The sequence below is a fragment of the Phaseolus vulgaris genome, chromosome 4, assembly GCF_000499845.2.
Source record: "Phaseolus vulgaris cultivar G19833 chromosome 4, P. vulgaris v2.0, whole genome shotgun sequence".
NCBI classification, from domain to species: Eukaryota; Viridiplantae; Streptophyta; class Magnoliopsida; order Fabales; family Fabaceae; genus Phaseolus; species Phaseolus vulgaris.
This window is the reverse complement of record NC_023756.2, coordinates 22,183,579-22,208,628: the sequence shown is the minus strand read 5'-3', so window position 1 is coordinate 22,208,628 and position 25,050 is coordinate 22,183,579. Positions and strand designations below refer to the sequence as shown.

The 25,050-nt window shown below is 33.9% G+C and overlaps 1 protein-coding gene and 1 pseudogene across 1 annotated transcript; one reads left to right on the top strand and one right to left on the bottom strand.

The window, feature by feature from the left end:
* Positions 1 to 6,267: 6,267 nt before the first annotated feature.
* Positions 6,268 to 15,329, bottom strand: LOC137837442 (cellulose synthase A catalytic subunit 2 [UDP-forming]-like). The gene is made up of 14 exons (XM_068646427.1): positions 14,640 to 15,329; positions 13,686 to 13,881; positions 13,166 to 13,389; positions 12,960 to 13,062; positions 12,386 to 12,557; positions 10,307 to 10,573; positions 9,871 to 10,216; positions 9,317 to 9,454; positions 9,095 to 9,220; positions 8,774 to 8,986; positions 8,393 to 8,666; positions 7,982 to 8,178; positions 7,545 to 7,895; positions 6,268 to 7,222 (listed from the first exon to the last, which is right to left on the bottom strand). Exons 1-14 carry the CDS (start codon positions 14,718 to 14,720, stop codon positions 6,641 to 6,643), a joined length of 3,270 nt encoding a protein of 1,089 aa, XP_068502528.1. The 5' UTR covers positions 14,721 to 15,329; the 3' UTR covers positions 6,268 to 6,640.
* Positions 15,330 to 24,697: 9,368 nt separating this feature from the next.
* LOC137838961 (small nucleolar RNA R71) lies at positions 24,698 to 24,803 on the top strand (annotated as a pseudogene).
* Positions 24,804 to 25,050: the final 247 nt, after the last annotated feature.

The following is a 25,050-nucleotide window of genomic DNA, read 5'->3' as shown; positions in this document are numbered from 1 at the left end:
TTCTATACTTGTAAGTTTGTTAATCTCTAAGGTTAGAAGTTGTTCTGACTGTGGTTGTGTGAAAAGCAAAGAGGGTGAGTGTTCTTGTGTGGTAAAGATTGCCTCTTTGTAGTGTTGAGTGTTTGTAATCTATGATTGATTTCTATTGGAATACCCAGAGGTTTACTAGGGACTGGATGTAGCTCAGGTGTTGAGTGAAACAGTATAAATTGATTGTGTAATCTTTCTCTCTCTCTCTTTGATAGAGATCAAGTAAGAGAGGATTTTACTAATGGAGGAAGAGGCCATCCATCCAAACATTTAAAGTTCTTCCTTCTAGTCTTCTCAAAAATTAAAGAAGAATTAAGTAAAGAGAGGATCAAGCCCAAAGCCAACAAGAAGACTACATGCATTCAAGAATGGGCTCCAATTAATATCTTTCTTTGTAATTTCTTTTGTATAAATTTGTAAAACATATAGGAGTAGTGTTTAGGAAGGTGCTAAGAGGGAAACCAAAAAGACACCTCTTTTGTAAGTACCTTAGGCGTTAGTTTTTAGGAAAGAGCTAGAAGAAGTGACTTTTCCTTCTCTTGCTCATTTAGGCGCCAATTTAGGAATAGGCTAGAAGGAGACTCTTCAAATATTACTTCCTTTGTACTCTTGGTCGGTCTTATGTCTCTATATAAAGGCATGAAAGGCATCTTCAATAATAGATTTGATATTTTGAGTCTCCCGAATTGGTGAGTGATTGAGAGACTTGTGTCTTCTCCTCTTCTAGTCTCATCTTGAGTGCATTCTTGGAACCTCAAATGGCGGCATCTACACTCATCTTGAAGCCTTTCATCCTTCAAGTGGCGTGTTCATTTCCAAGAACTCCAACCACATAAGTTTCCTATTTCGTTTCATCTTCTTCATCCATTTTCAATCCAAAACAAATCCTAAAACATGTCTTTGATGTTTCTTTCCATTTCAATCGGTTAAACTTGTTTGTTTTGTGTTTTCATTCGGTAGTTCTTCTTAGTTTGTTGTTGTTGTGTTTTTAATTGTGTTTCATGGAGATTTAATCGGTTCATTTGTGTTCTTTTGTGTTTTTAATCAGTTCATTTGTGTTCTTTTGTGTTTCAATCGGTTCATTTTCCTTTTCAAGGGTTTCTATAGGAGTTTGACTTGGTTACTTGTGATTTGGTGAGTTCTTGAATGTTAAGAACATTGATCCAATTCTTAGAAAGTGCCTAATCATATTCCAACTCTTGTTGAATCCTTAAAATCTCCATATTATATCTCTATCATGTTATTGGAATCATATCACTCTTACTCATTACAAACTGTTTGATTTGATTTTTGTCTCTGCTGTTATAAACAACCGGTTAAAACGAAATTTCAACTGATTGTTTTTCTGCAAACAGATTTAATTACTTTGATTGTTTGGCTTCCCTGATTGCTCTTTCTGTGATTGTTGATAAATCTTCATTCTTAACCTATCTTTGCTATTTGGACCCCTAAAGTGAGTCATGATGGCTTCTACAAATCTTCAGGGAAGGATAAAAATAACATTTCTACAAAAACTTTTCCTTCCAATATTTCAAAAGAAACCACTTCTTCCTATAAAGTTTTTAAAGACTAACCTTCTACCTCTACCCCTAAGTCACCCACCAAACTTTCAAGCACAAAATGTTTTAAATGTTTAGGGTTTGGGCACATAGTTGCCAATTATCCAAATAAAAGGACCCCAAAGCTAAAAGAGGAGCATCATGCCCAAATTAAAACAAAAACCAAAAGTGAAAATGAAAGAGAAAACGAAGGACAAGATAACACGGGTATCATCACTTCACCTCAAAGGTGTTTTTCTTCCTTGTCTTTTAAATTACCTAAACATTCTAAATACTTGACATATTTGATTAAGAAGTTTAGGGATGATATTCAAAAACCTCCTAAAGGTTATCACCTTCTAAAAGGATTCTCCCAAAATCATTTCATCCCCAAATATTCTTTCCGAACATGGCCTGTAGCTAGAATTCAACCATATAATCTCCCCAAGCTTAATGAACATAAGTTTGCTTCACACCTCCCATATACAAATCATGTGAACCAACTCACTATGTTACTTGCAGGAGTTCTAAATTCGAGGACCAATTCTTGTGAACCTGGGGAGCATGATACAAACCGACAGATGACTAAGGACACAACAAGCACTTCCCAAAAGGGTCAGTCATCTCAAGATACAAAGTCAGGCCCCACCAAGCCTCGAGAAAGAATCAACAAAAGAAGAAGAAGCTATAAACCAGAATACCATAAGTTTTTCGTTTTGGTCTTCTTAAAAAAATAGAATATGTTTGTAGATAATTTGGGCTCGCTTTAGGGGTCCAAATAGCAAAGATAGGCTAGAATAAGGTGCCTTTAGTATAATAAGGGATATAGTTATCATTTTAGGTTGTTCCTAGCCCTTTAGGAAGGCAATTTGACCTAGTTTCTAAAAGGACAAGCCTAAGGTGCGGGTTTGACTTAGTCAAACCCTAAGGCTGCCTTTTTTTTTCCTTTTTCCCATCCTACCCCTTTTTCTTGTTTTCCAAGGCTCCTTCACCTATAAATAGGATGCCTACCCAATGTATTTTACAAGTTGAAATTTGAATGAAGTGAAGAAACTTTGCACAAATTGTGTGAGCTCTTAGTGAGGCTTATGTCCTCTTCGATTTGAGGTCTTATCTTGAGTGATTGAGAAGCTCTCAAGTGGCGGCCAACACACTCATCTTGAAGCACGTCACCCTCCAAGTGGCGTGACAATTCTCACCCACCATCATAAGTTTTCTCATTCCATTTCTCCATTCCATTTTATGTGTTTGTCTTTTAGTTTCTTTTCTTTGTTGTTTTTGAGTTTCGATCATAATCATGAGTATGGTGCACCATTTGGGAGGTTGTGACCACCATTGATGTTAACCTTGTGCCCCTTTTAAATTTCGCAATTGCATCTCATCCTCACCATATCTTGTTTTTCATTTTTGCCTCTGTGAAGTGAACTTCCACACTTACTTAACCACTTGGTTAAGTTCGTGTCCAGTGGGAATCTTCCTTATGTCATCACCTTAAATTGTTAAAATCTCAATCTTAAGTAAAAGTGTCACCATAAATGAAAACATCTAAAAATCAACTCACATCATGAGGGCTATAAAGGAAGTTAATGATGAGGCTTTCAAACATCTGATTGCACTACCTCTCAAGCAAGCATTCATAAAGCACATACTTGTACTCACATACATCATTTCACCTGTACTCACATCATATACTCACATCATCTTAGTTGATTGATATGGTATTTTTGTTATTGATGTGCTTGATACATGCCTCTTTTTCATTAGGGTCGGTTAAAGTTTATAGATGCATGGTTGAAACACTTCTACTTTAAGAAAAAGTGAGTTATACATAAAAGTATTATTCATTGAATAATATGATTGGATCTGCCTCTAATCTTCACATCTTGCCTCTAATCTTCACATCTGAATCAAATTCATGTTAGAAATCTTATATGTTTACTCCTTGATGGCTGATTATATATTTAAATGATAGTGTTTGTGTTTTAATCTATAGAAAAGACTTATTTTTTTAAAAATTAATTTTGATGCAATATAAATGTTGTATGACTCGTGTTCCACTAGTTTTGTGCAGCAATTGTAATGAAGTATGAATGTTATATGATTCGTTTTGTGCAGTAGTTTTTTTTTTCAGTTTTTCAAGTCATAAAAGAAATATAAAATCATTTATTTTCCTTTATGTGGTCTAGATCAAGGTTCACATTCACTTTAAAATGTGACTCACTTGTCTAACAATATTTGTTAAAGCTTTAATAGTGTGTTTGTAGTTGCACGTGCAAAACCTATCATTAGCATGCTAGAAGATATCAGGTCTTGTATAATGTAGAGATGGGCAAAGAACATATTGAAAATTGCCTCATTTGAAGGATCAATATGTCCAAAGATTTTAAGTAGGTAACAAAAGGAAGCAAATCAAACTCGATATTGGATACCCAGGTTAGATGACAACATTCATACAGTATTTTAAAAAGTTATTGTGTTAGTTGTTAGATATGTCTAACCCATTCAATCATCATAGCTCTTCCACATATCAGCTATTTGAAGTGAGGCATATCTATATCATTGGAGAAAAAATTGTGGTTAACTTGGACATACATGACTACAACTTCCGAAAATGGATGTTGACGGGAATACTTTGTTGTCATGCACTTTTTGCAATGAAATTTATGAATGTGGATGCAGACAACTTCATTTCATTATGGTTCAAGAAGGAAACATATGCAGAGGTGTACAATTCAATTATATATCCAGTGGACGGTGAACAAGTGTGGGACAAAACTGAAATGCCATATATTGTGCCACCTCCCACAAAGAAGATGCCTGGAAGACCAAAAAAGAAGAGAAGGTTGGAGGCATGGGAGGTAATGAAAAACAAGAGTCAGTTAGGCCAAACAGGATTAAAGAAAAAATGTGGGATCTGCCATAAGCTTGGCCACAACAGAAAGTCCTGCATTGAAAAATCATCTCAACAAGCTCCAAGTGATCCATGTTCATCTCACCCAAGGTCATCTCAGCAAGCTCCATGTCAGGCAGCTCCAACCGCACCCCCTCCATCATCTCCCCCTACTCAGCCAACTCGAAGAACAACAAGACCAAATGCAAAATTTGTCAAACCCAACACGAGGCTTAAGTTACAATCCATGAGAGTTCAGTTTTGGAAGTCATGACTGCTTTTGGAACACATTTCAATACATCTCACCTTGTACTTTGGACACCCCAAAATTGTCTCCCACCATTTTTTACAGTTGTTGTTGTTCTCAAAACTGCAAATTCCTCACAATCGCAAATGGGAGCAACCAATGCGGTCCTGCTCCCACCACCATGGCTACAATTAGACTGATTCTGCACTTCCATCCGATTACAGGTGCATGATGATACAAATACAGACCTATAGGCAAGCATTCCTACTTAAGGAAACCGCAAATAATAACAAATCTAGGAACAAATCACAAAAGTCAATTCCTTCCTCCCACCAACGAATCCACAACACCGGACTCCACCACAAACGACCCTCATATCCGTGAATAAACCACCTTCCAAAAAACGTTAACGAGAAGAAGAAACCCTAACCCTCCACACTTTATTAATCTCTATCAAACTCAATCTCATGTCACCTCACACAACACCCAATCTGATGTGTCTTTAAATAGACAGTGCACATGAACATTTCTCTCTATCACATAAGCAGCACTTGAGGCTGTAAGGTGAAACTTAACAGAAAGGACCAATATGAATACTTTTTAAAAAATATAGGGACCAAATTGACTTTTTTTTAAAACCACCATACTAAATTGAATATTAACCCTAAATGTAGAAACCAATAAGATAATTATAATATATATATATATATATCTCCAGAATTCAGCTCTCTGAAAATCAAATTCTGAAAAAAAAAATTATTTCGTGAATGAGAAGCAAATGTGAGAATTTGATTTAATGGATTTGAATTCTTACTAGGTGTGGAGGGTTATATTCAGGGAATTATTTCCCAAATCCGTACTGGTTATGGAAAAAATCTCCAAATTTCCACTATGAACAGGAATAAGTACTATTTGGGGGAAATAAAGTTTCCCTGATTCCATATTAAGACTTTTTTTAAAAAAAAAATGTATTATTCATGGAAAATAAATCTTAAAAGAAAGTTATTTACTTGGAGAGTTTGCACATTGACCCAGTATTCAGCTTTCACCAGATTGGAAACTTGTGATTCTAAAATCAGTTCACGTGATATTCTTTGCAAGTTCTTTTGACTGACAAGTAAAGAGAGTGAAAATAGTGAGAGTTTCTGAGCTTGTCCCATCAGCAAAAACTGTGATGTTGACACTTCAACTACCTAATCAATATCCAACCATCGATTTATAAATGGTTCTTCTGTCTAGTCCTAGACACTAGTTAAAAAAAAATCATTTTTTTATTACAATTAATATGAAATGCATTAAAATTAAACTTTACACTTTACTTGTGCTGTCATATATGATTTTTTTCTCTCATCAGTTTTAATCTGTAATAAGGACTAAGCTAAACACTTTATTAACTCTACATACATTCATGCCCCATAGGAGGAAATGCAAGATTTGGCAAAACGAGTTTTAAGGCAAATAGAGGGATATACAAAAATTGGCAGAAAATTTCAAGACCAGTTCATTGCACAAATCTGCACTTAGCTTTGCATTATTTTCAAGATACTATGTGAAATTGGAAATACTATACAATGTAGACGTTTTATTCACTTGGTGCAACAGTATCAAAATCAACCATAGATCCCACTTTCATAGGGGATTTCAAACACATGAGAACACTTATGATTACAAATATGAGATGCCTTATTTAGAAATAAGTTATAAATTACATCTCACCTGTGATTTCAGACTAAATGCACATGTATAAAAAGAATAATGAAACCTTTCAAAACATGTTGTATCTACAAACACCCGCCACAAATAACTTTGTTTTTCAGTGGTAGTGCTTACCAACAGATAGTACTGCATCCAGAAATGTGTCTTTGACCAAAAATTTATGCATGTTGCAAGACTAATCTGTGTAAAACAGTAAACCATGCCTTCCATCTTGTTACCTTAGTCACACTTCAATCCACAAATTTCCAGCACAATATCATTTTTGGCCAAAAATGGGTTGATCCTCACCCAAAGTAGTGTTAAGATTGAAGCCAGAAGAATGGCCCAGACCAATATGATGGTAGGAACACCTTCCTGTTTACCCATGACACCCTTGAGGAAAGGGTAAAGATGGACAATGACCCAAAGGGCGAAAAATAGCCTGCCAAACAAAGGACCCCATGAATCATAGCCATTATTTATAGCATCTGACACACCAACAATGACTCCAATTATGTTTATGATTAGTAGGGTCAAGGGAGGGATCAACAAGGATGTCCACTTGAAGATGTAGAGTTCAGCAAAATCTCCATCGTCTGCAGCTTTGGATGTGACAGTGAAGTTTGTGTTAACTCCTGCCAGAACTTTGAGCAAACCCTGAAAGAGAGCAAACAGATGTGAGGAGGCACCACCAATAACCCAGAACTGCTCATTCCTCCACCAGTCATGTATACCAACACCTCCCCACTGCATTTCCAGGATGCCAGTTGCAGCTATAGAGATGAATAGGGCCATGAAAATGATACTGGCATAGTTACTTATCTGAGAACAATAAAATAAAGCATTAGTCAAAAACATCATAAACTGCATCCCATTCTATTTTATTGCTTAAAACAATTCTTGAATTTGGTGTGAGCACTATACATACTCCTAATCAAAAGTTTGAGATAATATTAAAAAACTTTGTAACACACTTTACTACAGACTATATTATGATTTTAATACATCTTCGGCTTTCGATTGGTTATGCCTATAGGCACTGTAATTATGTGAAAGTTACTTCTATGTTTATGTATCCCTACCTAGGACATAAATTGTACTCAGTTTGAGGATTGTAATTAAAAGTTGAAAAAATTAACCCTACCTCAGGGACAATGAATTTTCCAGTGAGCAGACAGACAGCTGGCAATGCACAGTAAGCAATTAAGGGAACTGAAGTCAGAGGATAAACAACTGAGTTTATGTAAGAGAATCGTTCCAGCGATTTCAAGCCACCACCATAACCATACCAAATAGGACAATGCCTACTGAAAAAGATCTCAACAGATCCAAGCGCCCATCGAAGAACTTGATGCAGACGATCTGAGAGATTTATAGGAGCTGAACCCTTGAAAGCAGGCCTTTTGGGCATGCAGTACACAGATCTCCAACCATGACAATGCATCTTGAAACCTGTTAAAATATCTTCTGTAACTGATCCATATATCCACCCTACCTGAAACAATGTTGCAGAGGTCTAAATACATGTAGACCATGGCTTAAAAGAGCTTCAAGGCCTTAAATCTGAAACAAATAGCATACCTCTTTCCCCCATTCTGTCTTATCCTCATATCCACAACTAATTACATGGATGGCTTCTTTCAAGAGTGTCGCAGAACTTGCTGCTTTTGGAATACCCCCATCTTCCATGAGTGTTGAAGCTATGAAAACAGATGATTGCCCATATTTCTTCTCAAACTTTTGTTGAGACATTAGTGAGGACTTCTCGTTGTCAAATCCTGTGATTGAGGTTTCAAGAGGAACACCAAATGCCATTACAAAATTAATTAGTTGCTTCATAAGAATGCAAATACAATAAAAGTATGCTACATAAGTATGTATTGTAATAGTAGAGCAAAGTTCAACTCAGTACATCTCAAAAACTATTTAAGAGTCTTAGAAAGCATTTCAATGTTTCCAAATGAAACACGGCCAATTTGAGGCATTTCATACCTTCAATTCCCTCTTCAATATTTTCTAGTGCATGCATTTGCTTAGTGTCATCCTTATTCTTTACCATCTTTTTCATACTTGACTTTGATTTAATCTTTCTCTTACTAGATCCACAACACAGACCGCAACACCATTTAGGCCAACAGTTACATGTCTTCCTTGGTGGTTTCTTCGTAGCAGGAGCGTCATATCCATAAAATGCCTGCCTCCTGAAGACACACCCAGTTCCCACATATATTGGTCCTTGGATCCCATCCAAACCTTTCATATTGATCTATACATATTTAACAAATATTAGCTCTTCATAGCAAACTAAAAGCTATATGTATGTATAGTATGGTAGTATATATGTTCAAACAACACGAGCAAATTCTTACTTACATCAAAGAATACAACATTGCGATTTGAGTATCTATCATTACGATCAATCCCATCAAATCTTTGGGGAAACTGTACATAGCATATTTTTTTCCCTGATGTAGGATCCATCATGAAGCACATGGATTCACGAAGGGCCTTACTATTATTTATGTAGTGATCACAATCAACATTCAGTAGGTAAGGAGCATTTGTGATTATTGCTGAGACTCTCACCTTCACAATCAACCAACAAAGCAATAGAAAAAATGTTAGAAGGGAAATGGAGAGACAGAAGAAAACTAGGAAAGCTTTCAGTTTTATAGTGAGAAAAGGGGACTCTACCAAAGCATTCATAGCTCCAGCTTTCTTGTGGTGCTCATATCCAGGTCTTTTCTCACGAGACACATAGACAAGTCGAGGTAATTCATTTCCTTCAATGTCACGAACACCATTTTGACCAAGGAAAACCTGTAATCACAGTTAAGTCATACAGACATGCCATGTGGACACAACATTTTCAATCTACACAAAAGACCAAAAATAGCATCTTAACATGGTACTCACTTGTATCATTCCAGGATGATCTCTGACATTGTTCCCAGGCCATGGTGTACCATCCTGCATTGTCCAACCATCCTCAGGAACCTTCTGTGCCATTGCCACCAATGCATTAATCCTCACTTTGAACTCTTCATACTCCCTCTGTGTCAACACAATTGAGTACAACAAATGCAACCAATTATTGGTTGAAGCCAAATAGAAGAGATGAAAGATGATATACAAAGAAATAAAGGGCAAAACTTAGGTACAATTCTTAAGGTGTTTTTAACATTGTTATTCAATGAATTGGAATTCATCTCAGTATTATGTAAATTTTTCTAGTGGAACTTTTATTTTGATCGGAGAACACAAAAAATAAATAAACAACTACGTCTAAGTTTTGTCCTAAAGTAACATTCAATCATGATTATAGAGAAGCCGAAGAAAAATAACTAAACTTTCCCCTGGCATAAACTATGTTTCTCAGTTAGTCTAGTCATATTTCATGCAAAATTGAAACCTTAAGTTTATGGGTTTTCCTTTGGTCAGAAAATGACATCATAGGAACAATTTCAAACCTTAATGGCACGACGTTCTCTTATAAATCCTGCATCAACTTTATCCTTCAAGTAGTCAACCTTTTGTGCAAAATACCATTCTGGAGCCCGTGGTTCAATGCTGAACTTCTTGCAGAATGGAACCCATTTCCTTGCAAACTCAGAAGTCTCAGAGAGTGCTTCAAATGTAAGCATTGCAGCACCATCATCTGAGACATAACATGCAACCTTCTCCACTGGATAATCCACAGCAAGGATGGACAGAACTGTGTTTGCAGTTATAAGTGGAGGCTCTTTCATAGGATCCACTGTACTGACAAACACATCTATATCAGCTAACTGAGATGGTTTTCCTTCTTTCTCGTACCTGTGAAGTTGTAATTTGTAAATAATTAACAAATAATGTCTTATGCCACACACACACACATAAAAGGAGAGGCAGAGAAAGACCAAATACCTTAGAGATAAACGATCAAGGTATGTTTCCCGCATTATTGGGCTCCATTTTGGGAACTGATCAAAAATCCATGACACAGCAAACCAGATTTCACATATTACTGATGTGAGCCACAATGCATATGCATCATTGACTGGATGGAGAATTCTATAATGGAAAAAGAGGCCAAGAATGACAATCCGCAGTACTATTATGATTCTGTATGGATTTATCCTGCTTGAACTAATTGGCAGCTTTCTCCACAGTGGTTGCCTTCCTTCATCCATTCTGTCAACAGGAATTCAGATTAAATAATCATAAATTCAGCAGAAAATAAAGTAAATAAATATAGCAAGACAATATGAATGCAACTGGTGTATTTTCACTTGCTATGCAATCTCCAGACAGGAAAAAAAATGGATGTTCTTGCACATAGTTGTGGGAATTGGTGGATGGAGGAAAGAACAAAATTGTGTTCTTATCCTTAAAAATAGATAAATAAAATTAGTTAGTTAGTGGATTAATAATTATTACATCTTCTAACATGGTGGAATAGAAATCCAAGTTACTATTTCAATAAGTTTGGTGAAACAACTCATTTGTAACTAAAATTTTCTCTTGCAATACTAGTTTTCAGACACTTAGCAAAACCAACATATCTTCTTCAGCATTTTAATATGAAGATGTTAATCTGGTAAAATATTAGTTGTTTATAATGAAGATTGATGATGTTTTAGTTGATTATTGGTATGAGAAAGTTGACAGTTAATCAATTACTTGATGAGTTCAAGAAATAGTGTGATTTTAGAAATATTGGTAAAAAATTAAAGAAAGCTTAATCTACAACCTTATATAGCTCTCTGCCAAACCTAGAAACTTGAAAAAAAATTACAATAAAAATGTGCTAATGTTGGTGATGAAATGCTCAGCAAGTATATATAAATTTTAAATAAAAAATATCGAAACTTAAAATAAGTATAAGAAGGATACGTCATAAATTATTGAAAATTTGTACCTAAAAAATTAGACATTTTAATTAACAATAAATTAAAGATAAAAATTCAAATAATTATGATTTATGGATAAGTTTAAGATAGAAACTAATCTTTAAAAACTAAAATTAATATTTCAAATAAAATTGCTAAATGATACTTAGTAAAAGAAAGGTTCACGTTAGTTAATTGCAAAATTAATAATGAAAACATAATTTAAACCTAATTACTTTAACTGTAACTTCTTTGTAGATTGCAAATAAAGCTCTAAAAAAATTTATAAGTTACTATTAAACCCTAGTCATAGTGTAGAGTAAAATTACATAAAAATCCAACAAGCAAATAATTCTATTTAACTACTGTTTTACCTAAATACTATTTGGAGGATAAGAACTAAATTCTAGTCACTCCCCATCTATAAATTATCATGGTTGTGTGGCCAAATGTTGGTTTAGTATTTTACCAAGTATTATGGTAAAAGTTATATCTATATCTTGTTATTGTTAATTAATTTACATGAATATCTACAGAAGATAAGATCGAAGTGATGCATTAAATATTACTTTTACTTTAATATTTTACATGTTATATGGCACAAACTACAAGAAGGCCATAAAATATTAATTTTACATAAATAAAATTAAATTTTCACCTTACCTAAATAGGTTGTCAGAATATTTTTTGGAAGAATGTGAGTGAGGAGTATTGATTTAGTAAGTTATTACTAAATCCCATTTTCTTAATCATATTTATATATATTGCCATAAATATAGAAAAATTATTCAAATCAAATATTAAAAGTAATTCTATTTATCTTATTATTTTACATGATACAAGTTGTAACTTTCTGACTAGCTGACAATGGTTTAAAATTATGACTTTAGTGAATAATGTTGCTAACATTTTCAGTTTAACATTTAGCTGTTTGTAAGAGGCAAAATAAGTTGGACATGCTCTAAGATTGAAGCAGACAATTTTGGGTTTAAATAAGTTGAAATACCTTAAAAGTTAAAGTTGACAAATGAGGAGCACAAATAAAACCAGCAAGTTTTATGATTAACTTTGAAGGAAAAAATTATGAGAATAGGAATTAGACAGTAAGACCTACTTTGGCAAGTCAGGATCATCCAGATCATCACTATCCTTACCCCCATCATGCCTAACCACCTGAAGTTTTTCACTTTGCTTTTTCTTCCAATCCTCCATCCTTTCCTTCCATGCAACACTTCCATATCCATAAACTGCTATATCCTTTTTAGGATCCATAGGTCTAGGTTGAACTGCATCACAACATTAATTCTCACATTAAATAAGGACAGTGAAACAAGGACAGGGAAAACTAGAAGCAGCACAGTCTGAACAATGTGCACATGCAACCAATGCAAAAAAGTCATTGCCAATTGGACAATAGCTTGGTGTAGTTAACTACTTTAAGTACACCCTCATATTTCATCTGGGTAATCTATATAACAGGTACTGTTGGTTGTGGTGCTGTTCTTTAATCAGAATAGAAGTTTACCAAAAGTCAGTATAATAAATTCTTTCATTAAATGTCAATGCAAAATTACCTTGGTAAAACTCCAATTCTGATTGGAGAACAACACAACAGCACCTATGGAATTACATGTAAGTTTTGTACCTTAAATAATTGCTACTATGTTTTGCCCGATAAAATTACTTACCAGGTACAGATGAATCAGGAAAAGGCATAGGATAAATCCGTTTCCCTCGAGCCATGAATGGAGGAAGAATGAGTGCATGTTTATCAGCAGAAATGCCCACATCCTTAATTGAAAAACCCATTACTATGACAAGTAGGCCCAAATAATAGTATATTCAAATTCAGAAAAAGGACAAGAAGAGACCCAAGTGATGAAAATGAACTGACCTCTTGACCATATGTCAGTAGAGGGATCTCAGAAGCCACAGAAGCTGCATCAAACTCTGATGGTGTGTGGACTGAACCATTGACTGAACCATAGTTAAGGCGTGTAGAGAACATGGCCTCAGCCATGTGATGATGATCTCGCCTAAGATTGCCTCCAAAATCAAACTCGCTTTCCAAATCATCAGTGTTATCCTCTTCTTCATCACCCTCAACTCTAGCACTACCTGATATCAGTTGCAGTGTTAGCCTAATCTATCATCGGATTATGTTAATAGAACAAGAGAAATGCCAACAACACACTGTATGTTGTTGGTTAAAATTCATTGGAAACTGAAGAATCATGAAACAAAAACACATTAAATAAGTGAGACCGCTCTAATAAATTTCTGTCAATAATAAAAAATCATTAATGTTATGCCATCATTCTTCAATATAACAAAGCCAAAAATAAGGTGAGAAAGAAACATATGAACACAGAACACAAAGAGATAAGAGTGAAAGTTGGTTGAAGCTTCTTCACCTTTGATTCGCTTATATCTCGTTTTACACTGAGGACAAACTTGGTTACCCTCTCTTCTTTCATACTCATAGCAAGGTCTGCACACAGGGAATGCACATTCATTGCAAGCAACAAATGGCTCCCCGATCACTGTAACTTCTAACTCATCCCCACAGATCTGACAAATTTGACCACTTAATTCTGTGACAGCAGTCACCTGCAAATAACAGAGATAATGCTAGCGTTGATCAGATCAGGAAAATTAGATGATAATGTACTTTATAAGAAGATGGAAGTCCGTTTTTTTATTTCTAAATAGGTGCACATGCCCTTTGTTACTTAAAATAAGCTGCATCAAAGTTTATGACTTCCATGCAAAAAATCCAAAAGCTCTGAAATTGATAAACCAGGGCAAGAAAAAATAACAAGAAGCAGGGAGAGAACAGCAAAAGAACCAAGTTGAATGAACTCAATTTATTTAAACTTAGATTGGTGAAAGAAAAAAAACGTTTTTCTTTTCTTTTCCTGTTTCTTCCACCCTGAAGCTGGAGAGAAACTGAATAGAGTTTGGATTGGAAAATTTTCCACAATTAACACAAAAACAAAATAAAAGTCGCCATCCCCAAGATAGAGAGAGAGAACTAGCTTATTTATTTCAGCTTGAAACTCTCAAGAAGACATTTAGGAAAACCATTTCTAAAAGATAAAAAAAATCATACTGAACCAAATACCCTTAGGAATGAAATGAAGGACTCAAAATGGAAAGACAGCCCAATTGGGTCAAAAAAATCAGCATGGAAATCCAAAAAAGAAAAGACCCCAATGGGGAATTTCCTTCTTCAAACTCTTGACGTGGCTTTGAGGGATGAGTTGAAGAATAAGGACAAATCTCAGAAAAGAGACTCTTTTTTGAAGGCCATGTGTGTTTAAAATCTTCAGAGGAACTGAGAAATCAGAGAGATAGAGACCACTCACTCTTGCAGTCTCATCAGCATTGATAAGAACAAACTCATTCCTGTTATGAGACCCTGCTATTAGTCTCCCGTTGGTGTCCATAGAACTCTTAACTCACTCAACACCAAAATCCTCAAATCCTAAATACTCCACTCACAGACCCATAGTGAAAGAAAGAAGCAAATATAGAAAGGCTATCAAACTAAGAGTGAAACTGAAGAAAGCTGTTTCCTTTGCAGGGCATAGTTCATGAAATGATTCTTTTCTTGAGCAACCCGGTTTTGTAACAGCTGGGGTGTCAGGTTGCTACTAGTACTACAAACTACTCTTTCTCATTTGTGAAAGGCAGAAGCTTGCAGCATTATAAGCAAACAAATCACAAAAGGGTTACATAAAGGGACAAGAAATGTGAGTGAAGAAGAAAGAAAGAGAGAGGAGAAAAAGGGGAAGAGAATCTATCCAAGCAAGCACGGGTTGGAAATTCAACGGAGAAGAGATGAGACAGAGTCAGAGACAAAGAGAGACAATGTGGGAGTGTGTTGCTGTGTACGTGTATGTATATGAGCTTGTGCAATGCTTAGTAGTAGTAGTAGTTGGATCCATAATTGTTTTCCCTCATAATACACCACATTGCTATGTAGATTATAAGTTATGCTTTTGTTTTGCTTATGAATTATTAAGCAATGCTAGCTGTAAGTGTATGTAATCTATAAGTGTGCATTGATTGATCTATAATTTTGTGGAAGTAACTTTCACAAAAATTATTTTTAATTTGTTGTGCGATTTAGATGTATATCTGAATTACTTTAAATTATATATTCATATCCAAATGTGTTTTTTTTTAATAAATAAAAAAACAGGGGCTTTTTAAGTCTTTTAATTCGGTCAAAATTAATCTTGTTTGTAATACTTTAATATTTTAATTCTCATACATTTTATAATTAATAAATTTCTTCCCTTGTTCTAACATCTTGAATTTCATAAAAAAAAACAATATTGTCTAACTATAAAAATATAGGAATCGAAATCATCGGGACTAAAGCTAATTTGAATAGAGAATGAGAGATTAAAATATGTTTTTAAAGTATGTTAATAGTTAATTAAAGTGTGTTTAATATAATTTTTAAATAATCATGTAAATAAATAATAGATATAAAACTATTGAAGACTAAATTTCATTGTAGAACAATAATACTATAAAAAAAAAATATTTTAAATATATTCTAATTATTTTCTTAAAACAGATGAAAATTACGTGAAATTCAAATAGAAAATTATACTATATGTTGATAAAAGGACTTAAAAAAAACACTAACTTTTCTTGCAAGCCAAGCCGAGGAGCGTAGAGTAAGGTCACGTGAGGCTAATACGAAAAAAACAAAGAGTCACGTGAGGTTCGTGCGAGTACGAGATGATGCACAAAATATCGCCATTGAACGAATTAAAGTATCATACGAATTTTGAAACAGCACTGGCGCATCATTATATAATAATAATAAGAGTAAATTCTCGTGACTGAGAAATAGCCAAAATATCTTCCCTCGAGTCTATTTTTTGAAGTTTTAAAATTTACTTTTGTACTTTGTTTCTTCTTTTGAAGTTGCACTGAAAATGGTTAGAAAAAAACTAAAGCAAACCATGAGTCACGAGAGTGCATGAATATGATTATAATTTACAGTACCAAGTTATAATTTTAATGGTGATTTATGCTTATTGAGTTACCAAATATTTCAAAACAGCCAAAAGGTACATTAATATTAGAAAAATGACTTATTTTAGAAACTTCACGTAAGTACTTAATTGTAGTAATGATAACTAGTTTTGAGAATCTATACATTTTGGGTAAAAAAGTTATTAACCTGTCAAGAATAGAAGAGAAGAGTTTATTGTGCCCAAAACTCAACAACGTTTCTTATTATGTTAGAAACTCTACGTTATCTTCATGGATCATTGTACATATTGAAGTAGGAAGTTGCATTAGAAAATGAAGTTTTGTTCCCGAAATATTATGAGCTAGTATTTTTCTCATAATAATGGCAATTCCATCACATCATAGCTAAAAAGCATTAGAGTAGTAGGAAAATTACATGTTAAATAGAATTCAATTATTTTCTATGATTCTTCTTCCTTTAGTGGAATTGGAGAAATTAAAAATTTCAAAATTACAATAAATAAATTATATTTAATTATTTGGATAATAAATCAAGGGTAATTTTAAAACTTAATAAATATGTTTTGCTTGATTCAGTGCTTTTTGTGGTATTAAATTATCTTTTCTTTCGGGGTTAAATCAATAATATTCCTTAAATTTCCTTTTTTATGATTTTTTAAAATGATGAATTTATTCTGTATTTTTTATTTCAGAAAATTAATTTTTATGTAGAATAAAACATATATGAGAATATAAAGAAAATATTTAAATTTTGTTTATGATACTTTATAAATGTAAGGAAATTGTCGTGGTGTATCACTCCAAATATTTTAATATTTACTATCTATTACGTTATGAACCCAACAGAATATCTATATAAGGTATACAGTATTTCAAAATATTACTTATACACAATTAAAGTTTTAAATAAATACAAGATTTTAACAAAACGAAGCAAAATAAAATGTTCATGGTCTCCCAGATATTCCTGCTTATGCATATGTATTTGTTCATGTACATAATACAATCATCACAATTCACAAAACAAATAAGACATGCAACGACAAACTATTGAAATAAATTTTCATCATAAGAAAAAGTATAAAAAAATAACATTTCAATCAACAGATCGCAACCATTTGATCTCCTTAATTAAAAATAACAACATACAACAATGATACAGACAACACATGGATTTATACATTCAACAAGCGAAATATCGATCGAGGCCTTCCGGAAAACTCATATTAAGTATGTCCTTCTAGAGACTAACATTTGATCTAATTCAATACTTAGTTACAAGGAAATCCAAGAATCATGGTATCAAGGTAAGTTCATTACATCCAATACCATGTATCTACATATGATCACGGTGTGTAAGAACACCCCATTAATTTCTCAATGCCTAATATCTTAATTCATGTGACATATACCATCACTGAAGCTAGAGAATCTCTATTACAACATATGTGTTCATACTTAATACACAAATCAAACAACAGCTCACATTATCTCAAATGTATGACCTCAAATTCATACAAATTCCATCAATCTCGATAACCATTTTCATACAATACATAACATTTAAAATTTCACAAATCAAATTATATAAGTTAGTATTCACTTTACATTTGAATAGTGTCAAATTTACTTATTTTAAACACTTCAATTGCATGAATTGAATCAATTATTGGCCATAGAAAGTTTTAATATACAAATTACAAAATGATACATTTTCATAAGATTCAATGAAATTCCATGACCTATAGAAAAGAAACAAGAGGCAGCTGAGCAAAAATTACTAGTGTTGGAAATCCAAATCGAGCTCAGGGAGTTGGAGCTTTAGCTCAGGGAGTTGGCGTTTAAGCTCGAGGAGCTGGGACCGAGCACATGAAGTTAGAACTTGAGCTTAGGGAGATGCACTTGAGCGTAGGGATAGAGCTTGAGCTCAGGAAGATGCACTTGAACCCCAAAAGCTGCATCTCAAATCGCTTGAGCACAAGGGACTAACACTGAGCGAATTTGAAGCAGAGAACAACCCAAAGACAAAAGTTATCCTAAATCTATAATGTCTTGATTTACATATACATAAATATATCTCATGTAAATCACAATTTTACAAATAAAACCAATACTTAAACTTCAGAATGCACCTAACAAATAATATAAACAGTCAACCACTTCTCAAATTGTTTAAACTTCAAACCATTTTTATCAAATAACATTCATTTCACTTAAGAAAATAATCTCTACAAAAGAAAGTTGAAACTTGTAACCATGTCACCCTCACATCCAAGTTCTCTAGTCTAGGGTACTATTGAAAAGTTAAAATAACCTTTGTCACCCTCACATCCATGTCACCCTCACATCCAAGTTCTCTAACCCAACAACCATTGTCTATTCCCTCTATGATTTAAATAGACAGTGGTTCCTTTTACAACCGCTATCTATACCCTCGTTATTACCCTAATTCAAAGCCCCACGCCACTTACGCTTTTGTTCTTTGCGTTTTCTTTCCTCTTCTTTGTGCTCTCTCTTCAACTCTTTTGAACGTTCTCTTCACTCATTGCCTTTTTAAGTTCTTCCTACCCTTATTGCTTATTCTTCCTCCATTCTTGCTATTGGTTCATTGCTCATTCTTCCATTGGTTCATTTTTTAAGGTTCTTGTTCATTGCTCCACCACTGCGCTCCGCTTTCCCTCCACCGTTGTCGTCGTTGCCTTTGTAAGTTTTTCCTACCCTCATTGTTTATTCTTCTACTTTCGTTCTCATCTTATTTTTCCTCCATTATTCCATTAGTTCATTATTTAAGGTTCTTGTTCATTGCTCCACCATCACACTCCACTTTCCCTCCACCATTGTCGTTGTTGTCGTCGTTGCCTTCACCACTGCCCTTCACCGCCGTCCCTACCATCATCTTGAGGTTGGTGTTGTTTTTATTTTTCTTTTAATATTTTTTTATCTATATGTGACTTATAGATGACGATTCTAGAACCACTGTCTATACCTCAAAAGAATATATTACATTATGATAGATAGCGGTTTCTAATTGCTAAAAGAATTGTTGTCTTTGACCTTTTCTGTCCTAGTGAGTTATTTTCTATCTATCAGATTTGCAAAGTATAAAGCAAATAAATCTTTATAAATAAAGAATAAGCAATTAATCTTGTAAATTTTAAAAATTATACTAAAATAAATGTGAAGAAAATATAATATGAAAGTTATAAATATTTAATTTAAATTATAAAAAATATTAAAAAAAAATTCATTTATTAAGTTATGTTTTTATAGAACCAGTAAAGTTTATGCTATGATATTAAATCAATTATGCAGAAAAATAAGTAGGTTTTTAATTTACATGTTATTCAAATCTTATTTTCTCTTGGATAATATAATGTATAATTTTTTATTTAGGTTCTAAATTCATAAAAGAAGATTCAAGATCCATTGTTGGTTAATTTTTCATGGAGTCTTAAGAAAAAAGTTGAATCATGACATATTTGTGTTATCAATGGATATAAATTTCACACTATTATTTGGAGTGAAGACCTAAATTCCTCTAATTATGGTGTTTATTGTTGAACAAGGTGCTTAGATGTCTCCAAATCCAAGTAGAATGCATGAAGACCCTTGTTGTTGGTTGTGTGTGTGTCTAGAGTATTTGAATTTGTTAATTCACTATGTGTGATGATCCAAGGTTGTTTGTTTTCAATCCTTTTGAAAAAAAATATGTTTTCTAAAGGAAGTGAAAAATCAACCTGTTGAAATTTCGATTCAACCGGTTGTTTTACACTTAGTGTTTTTTAAAAGGATTTAAAAAAACTTGACTTTGTTGTCAAACAAATTCAATCGATTGATTCGTGTTTTCAACCAATTGATTTTCTGAAAACCTTAACAGAATTATGTTAAATGGCTTTAATTTGTTTTAAATGATTAAAACTGATTCTAGTTATGGAATTAAATGCTTTGACCAACTGTTTGGAGTTTAAATAAGTTGTTTTACACTCCATCAACTAAGAGAAATCATTCAAATCAGTTTTTTAAGACTTCAAAGAGCTTTGGATCATTCTTAAGTGTGGAATAGGATTGTCATGTATTCAGTGTGCTTTAATCTTTGATTGTATTCAGGTGTATTCCATTCCTTTCTTTCTTGATCATTGTAATTATGTGTGTATTGGTGTTGTGCAGTTTCAGAGGTTGTTCTGAAAACCATGTGGTATTTGTCAAAGGTGATGTGTGTTCTTGAAGGGTTCAAGATCACCACTTTGGTGTGTTGTTTGTAATCAAGGTTTGATTACTTAGTGAATTCTCAGTGGTTGCTGAGGACTGGTTGTAGCTCTTGGTAAAGAGTGAACTGGTATAAACATTCTGTGTTAATCTATCTATCCTTACACTCTTTAAATTTGCTTTTGCTTTATTTTTCAACACTGCTGATATAAACAACCAATTGCTTCGCAAAAACAACTGGTTTATTTTCTGCAATCAAGTTAAAAGCAGTTTTCTAATTAGCTAAACTAATTTTTCATTGATTGATTCTTCATTGTCTTTCAATCTACCTTCAATATTTGCGAAAATCTTTCATAAACAATTCACCCCCCTCTTGTTTAAGACTTATAACTCTAACATTTATGTGTGAGGAACCAATAGTTAATTAAAAGTCAAATTTCTATAGAATTGTGTAATATTATTTAACTGGAGTATAATGACTTACCAATGGTGAATTTAGTTCTCCTTCAGTGCAAATGGTTTGATAATATTTTCAATATAGGAATGAAAGTAGATAATAAGTATGAAGTCATTCAAGTAAAGCAATAACGAAGATATAATAAAGCATATAATCTATTAATATTTGCACAATAAGCAAAGCAAGTTTAGTACACAAATTATCTAGAGGAACACCAAGGTTGGTTAGGTATAATTAAGACAAAAGCTCACGGTAGAATCACTAGTAAGTCAAGTTCAGTATGAGACTCAATGCTCAGATGATAAGCTTCTACAACTTCAAGTAGTATTACATGTTGATCCAGACTTCATTTATGATTCTCTTTCTCTTGTTGACCGTGAGGAGAAGAAATAAATATGCAATTACTAAATCAAACAAACATAAATCAAGAATGTTCCTGTACGCCAATATAGTCACACATCGCTCAGGAGTCGAGACCAAGGGCAGTTTATATACTCGCTCCTCCTCCAACCCACTGAGGCGCCTTTTAAGGACAAAACCGTGACAGAGCACCAACCTCCAAAGCGGACATACCTCGGATGCGGTGGGTGATTGATCCTAGCGATGTTGTCCAATGGACTTAAGGTCGAAACAATGGCGCCCACCGTGGGGCCCGAAAAGGCTCCTTAGCCCCTCAGTTAGGGGATCCACTCCCCTTAAACCTCGACTAGGGGGTTTGTTCCTGTATGCCAATATAGTCACACATCGCTCAGGAGTCGAGGCCAAGGGCAGTTTATATACTCATTCCTCCTCCAACCCACAAGGCGCCTTTTAAGGACAAAACTGTGACGGAGCACCAACCTGCAAAGCGAACAATATCTCATATGCGGTGGGTGATTGATCCTAGCGATGCTGTCCAACGGACTTGAGGTCGGAACAAAGAATATTAGGAATCCTTTCAAGTGAAGGTGGAGTATTTTAAAAAGAATGCAATGAAAAAAGTTAGGAATGATTAGGATAAAGGGATCTGCATTCTAATATGTTAAGCATTATCATTTAGGTCAGAAACTTAGACATACTTTTTAGTAAAATCTAAGGATCTAGATCATGATAAACAAGTATTACAAATAAAATGACAATATCAATCATCAATCAAGAACAAAATATTATATTTAAACATCACCTCAACACATAAGAGTTTGAACAAATTACTCCCAATCCCAAATGGTAGAATTAGTCACTCATGTTGACCATTACAAGCATCGAAAGTAAGAAAAGAAGAGCTAGGATGTTTCTCCTTGATGATTGCCTCCTCTAGGGTTTTCTATCACCTCCTATTCTCCGAATGAATGTTTAGGGTTGTGCCTCGTGCCTAATATTTAACTTACTTGGGTTTGGGCTAAGTGACTTCTTGCCTAGGCGTGATTGGGCTCGCCTGGGTGAGTTGGACGAAAACAAGCCCAAAGTTTTCGAAGTGATCTCGCCTAGGCGAGATTGGGCTCACTTAGGCGAGATCCTATAGAAGTTTTTGGCTTAGGTGAGATTGGGCGAGTGCTAAAGCGTTCTAGCTTTCCCTTTTTATCTTTGTCTCTTCTCTTTTTGCCCTTTCATCTCCATTTTTCCCTGGAATCCTAAAATTAACACAAATTTGGGAATAAATTGTTCTTATTAAAATTATAATAAAAAAATATGTAAAAATGTTTAAATTCATAAATTAAGGGTTATATTTTAGTTATTTTATTAATTAATATTCATAAGTGCCTTTTTTTAATATGAAATATTACTGAAATATGACACTTATCAGCTTTCAAGTTCAATAGTTCCATCAGTCCTTAATTCTTTGGTAACCCCATAAACTTGACCCTTTTGTCTTCAACCTTCTAGGTTGAAATTTTAGCTTAGCACTTCTAAACATTATTGGTTGACCAATCTAAATTCATCATTCACTATAATTGCATCTTGTTGAACTTTTTCTTCCTCTTTTGTACCTGATGTAGATGGCTCTTTATTATTCTTTTCTACAGATTCTGGTACAAGCTCTTTCTTTTTTTCATATGCTTTTTAGGTGCAATGATGTATAACTTTCTCTAATACATTTGAAAGGTCCAACTACTCTTTGGTTTCAGGAAAGGCTTCATTTGATGTATCTGTTTGCAGGCAATCTTTCCCTACATTAGAACGTTTCAAACCATCAAAAACATTAAAAGTTACCTCATAATCTTGAGTTCTCACTTTAAGCTTTCTCTTATCAACATCAACAATAGCTCTAGTGGTTTTCATGAAGGGTCTGCCAAGTATCAAGGGAACCTCATTGTCTTCTTCTATGTCTATCATAACAAATTCCACAAGAAATATTAATTTATCCACCTTAAAATGAACATTTTCAACCACACCATACGGGTACTTGATTGATCTATCATCTAACTGTAGTGTCATCCTGGTAGGTTTAACTTCCAAATCACCTATCATTTTCAGAATTGTAGAGACATTAAATTGATATTAGCCTCCAAATCCAATAAAGCCTTGTCCACAGATAAAGCACCTATAGCTACTAGAATATTAAAACTTCCTAGATCATTGGATTTTAAGGTCAATGATTTATGAATAATAGCACTACAACCGGCCTCCAGCTCTATAATCTCTTCATCTATGAAGCTCCTCTTCTTTGTGAGGAACTCCTTCATGAATTTTTTATATGTCGCCATTTGTTTCAGAGCTTCAGTAAAAGGGATATTAATCTGCAGTCTCTTAAGGATATCAAGAAATATGATAAACTGTCATTCTTTAGTCTTCCTTGACAGAGCATGTGGATAAAGTAAATTCATAATTGGAGCACTCTTCTCTAGTTTCTCAAGTTTTCTCCATTTTTTTCTTTTCTATATGTACACTTTTTTTCTTTTTCCTCTTCAATCTTATTCTTCTATTCCTCAATCTCATCTTTTCTCGCTTCCTCAACAACTAAATTATCACCAATCTACTCTCCTGCTACTATACCACTTCTAGTAGTAATTGAATTGCAATTCTTCTTAAGGTTGGTTTGTGTGTTAGATAAAAACTGACCACTCTATCGCTCTGCCAACTTTTTAGCAATTTGCTCCACCTACGTTTCTAAATTTCTAATTGTCGCTTCATTATTCTTTTGACTGGCCAGAAAAGCTTGTATGAATCTTGTTTCCAATTTGCTTGTTCTCTCTTGAGTTGAAGGATATAATGGTTGTTGTTGTTGAAAGAGGCTTTGTTTACTAGATGGACCAACATTTTGTTTCACCCAAAGCTTTGATTTTGATTGCTTCTCCAATCTTGAGGATAATTTTATTATTGGAGAACCCATCTTGCCTTCCTTGGTTGCCCATGTAATGGATCTTTTCTTCAGATGGATTATTTTGAAAAGAACAATGACCATTTTGATGATCACCTCCACAAAAATCACACTTCATGGATTGAATCTGGCTCTGATAAGACTCCACAACTTGTAATTGTTGCGACAACTTGGATATTTGCTTCATCAATGCTTCCATTTGTTGTGTGAGAATTTTGTTATGAGCCAAGGGTTCATTTGAAGTGTTATGATACATCTTTCCTTTCTTTGGCTCAATTTGTCTATCATTTTGGTCTTGATAATATGTTGATGTCAATGTATCAATAATATTTGTTGCCTGTTCTACATCAACAACCATCATTGTGCCACCGGCTGCAGCGTCTAGAAGCATTTTGGTATCATATCTGAGACCATTATGAAAGATATTCAATTGGGAAATGTCTTTAAACCCATGATTTGAGCATTTTCTCAGCATCACTTTGAACCTCTCCCATGTTTCACAGAAAACTTCATTTGACCCTAGTCTGAACATAGAAATATCAAACTTTGCTTTGATCTAGCACAATAATGGAAAAAATCTTTATAAAAGCTTTTCCTTTACATCCTTCCAACTGGTAAGTCTCTATTTTGGATGTGATTTGAGTCATTCCTTAGTTTTTTGTGCCGATGAGAAAGGAAACAAACGCAGATAAACAATTTCAATATCACCTTATTGAAAGCCCATTATTCCCGCCAATTCATAGAATGTAGACAAATGTGTATATGGATCCTCATGGTCCATTGTTATAAATTGATGGGT

Excerpts from the sequence above, each read along its gene's own strand:
- LOC137837442 (XM_068646427.1), bottom strand. The coding sequence starts at position 14,720 with ATGGACACCAACGGGAGACTAATAGCAGGGTCTCATAACAGGAATGAG. Across the intron at positions 7,896-7,981 it reads AGACAGAATGGGGGAAAGAG|GTAGGGTGGATATATGGATC; the intron begins GTATGCTATTTG and ends ACATTGTTTCAG. Across the intron at positions 7,223-7,544 it reads GAAAATTCATTGTCCCTGAG|ATAAGTAACTATGCCAGTAT; the intron begins GTAGGGTTAATT and ends TATTGTTCTCAG.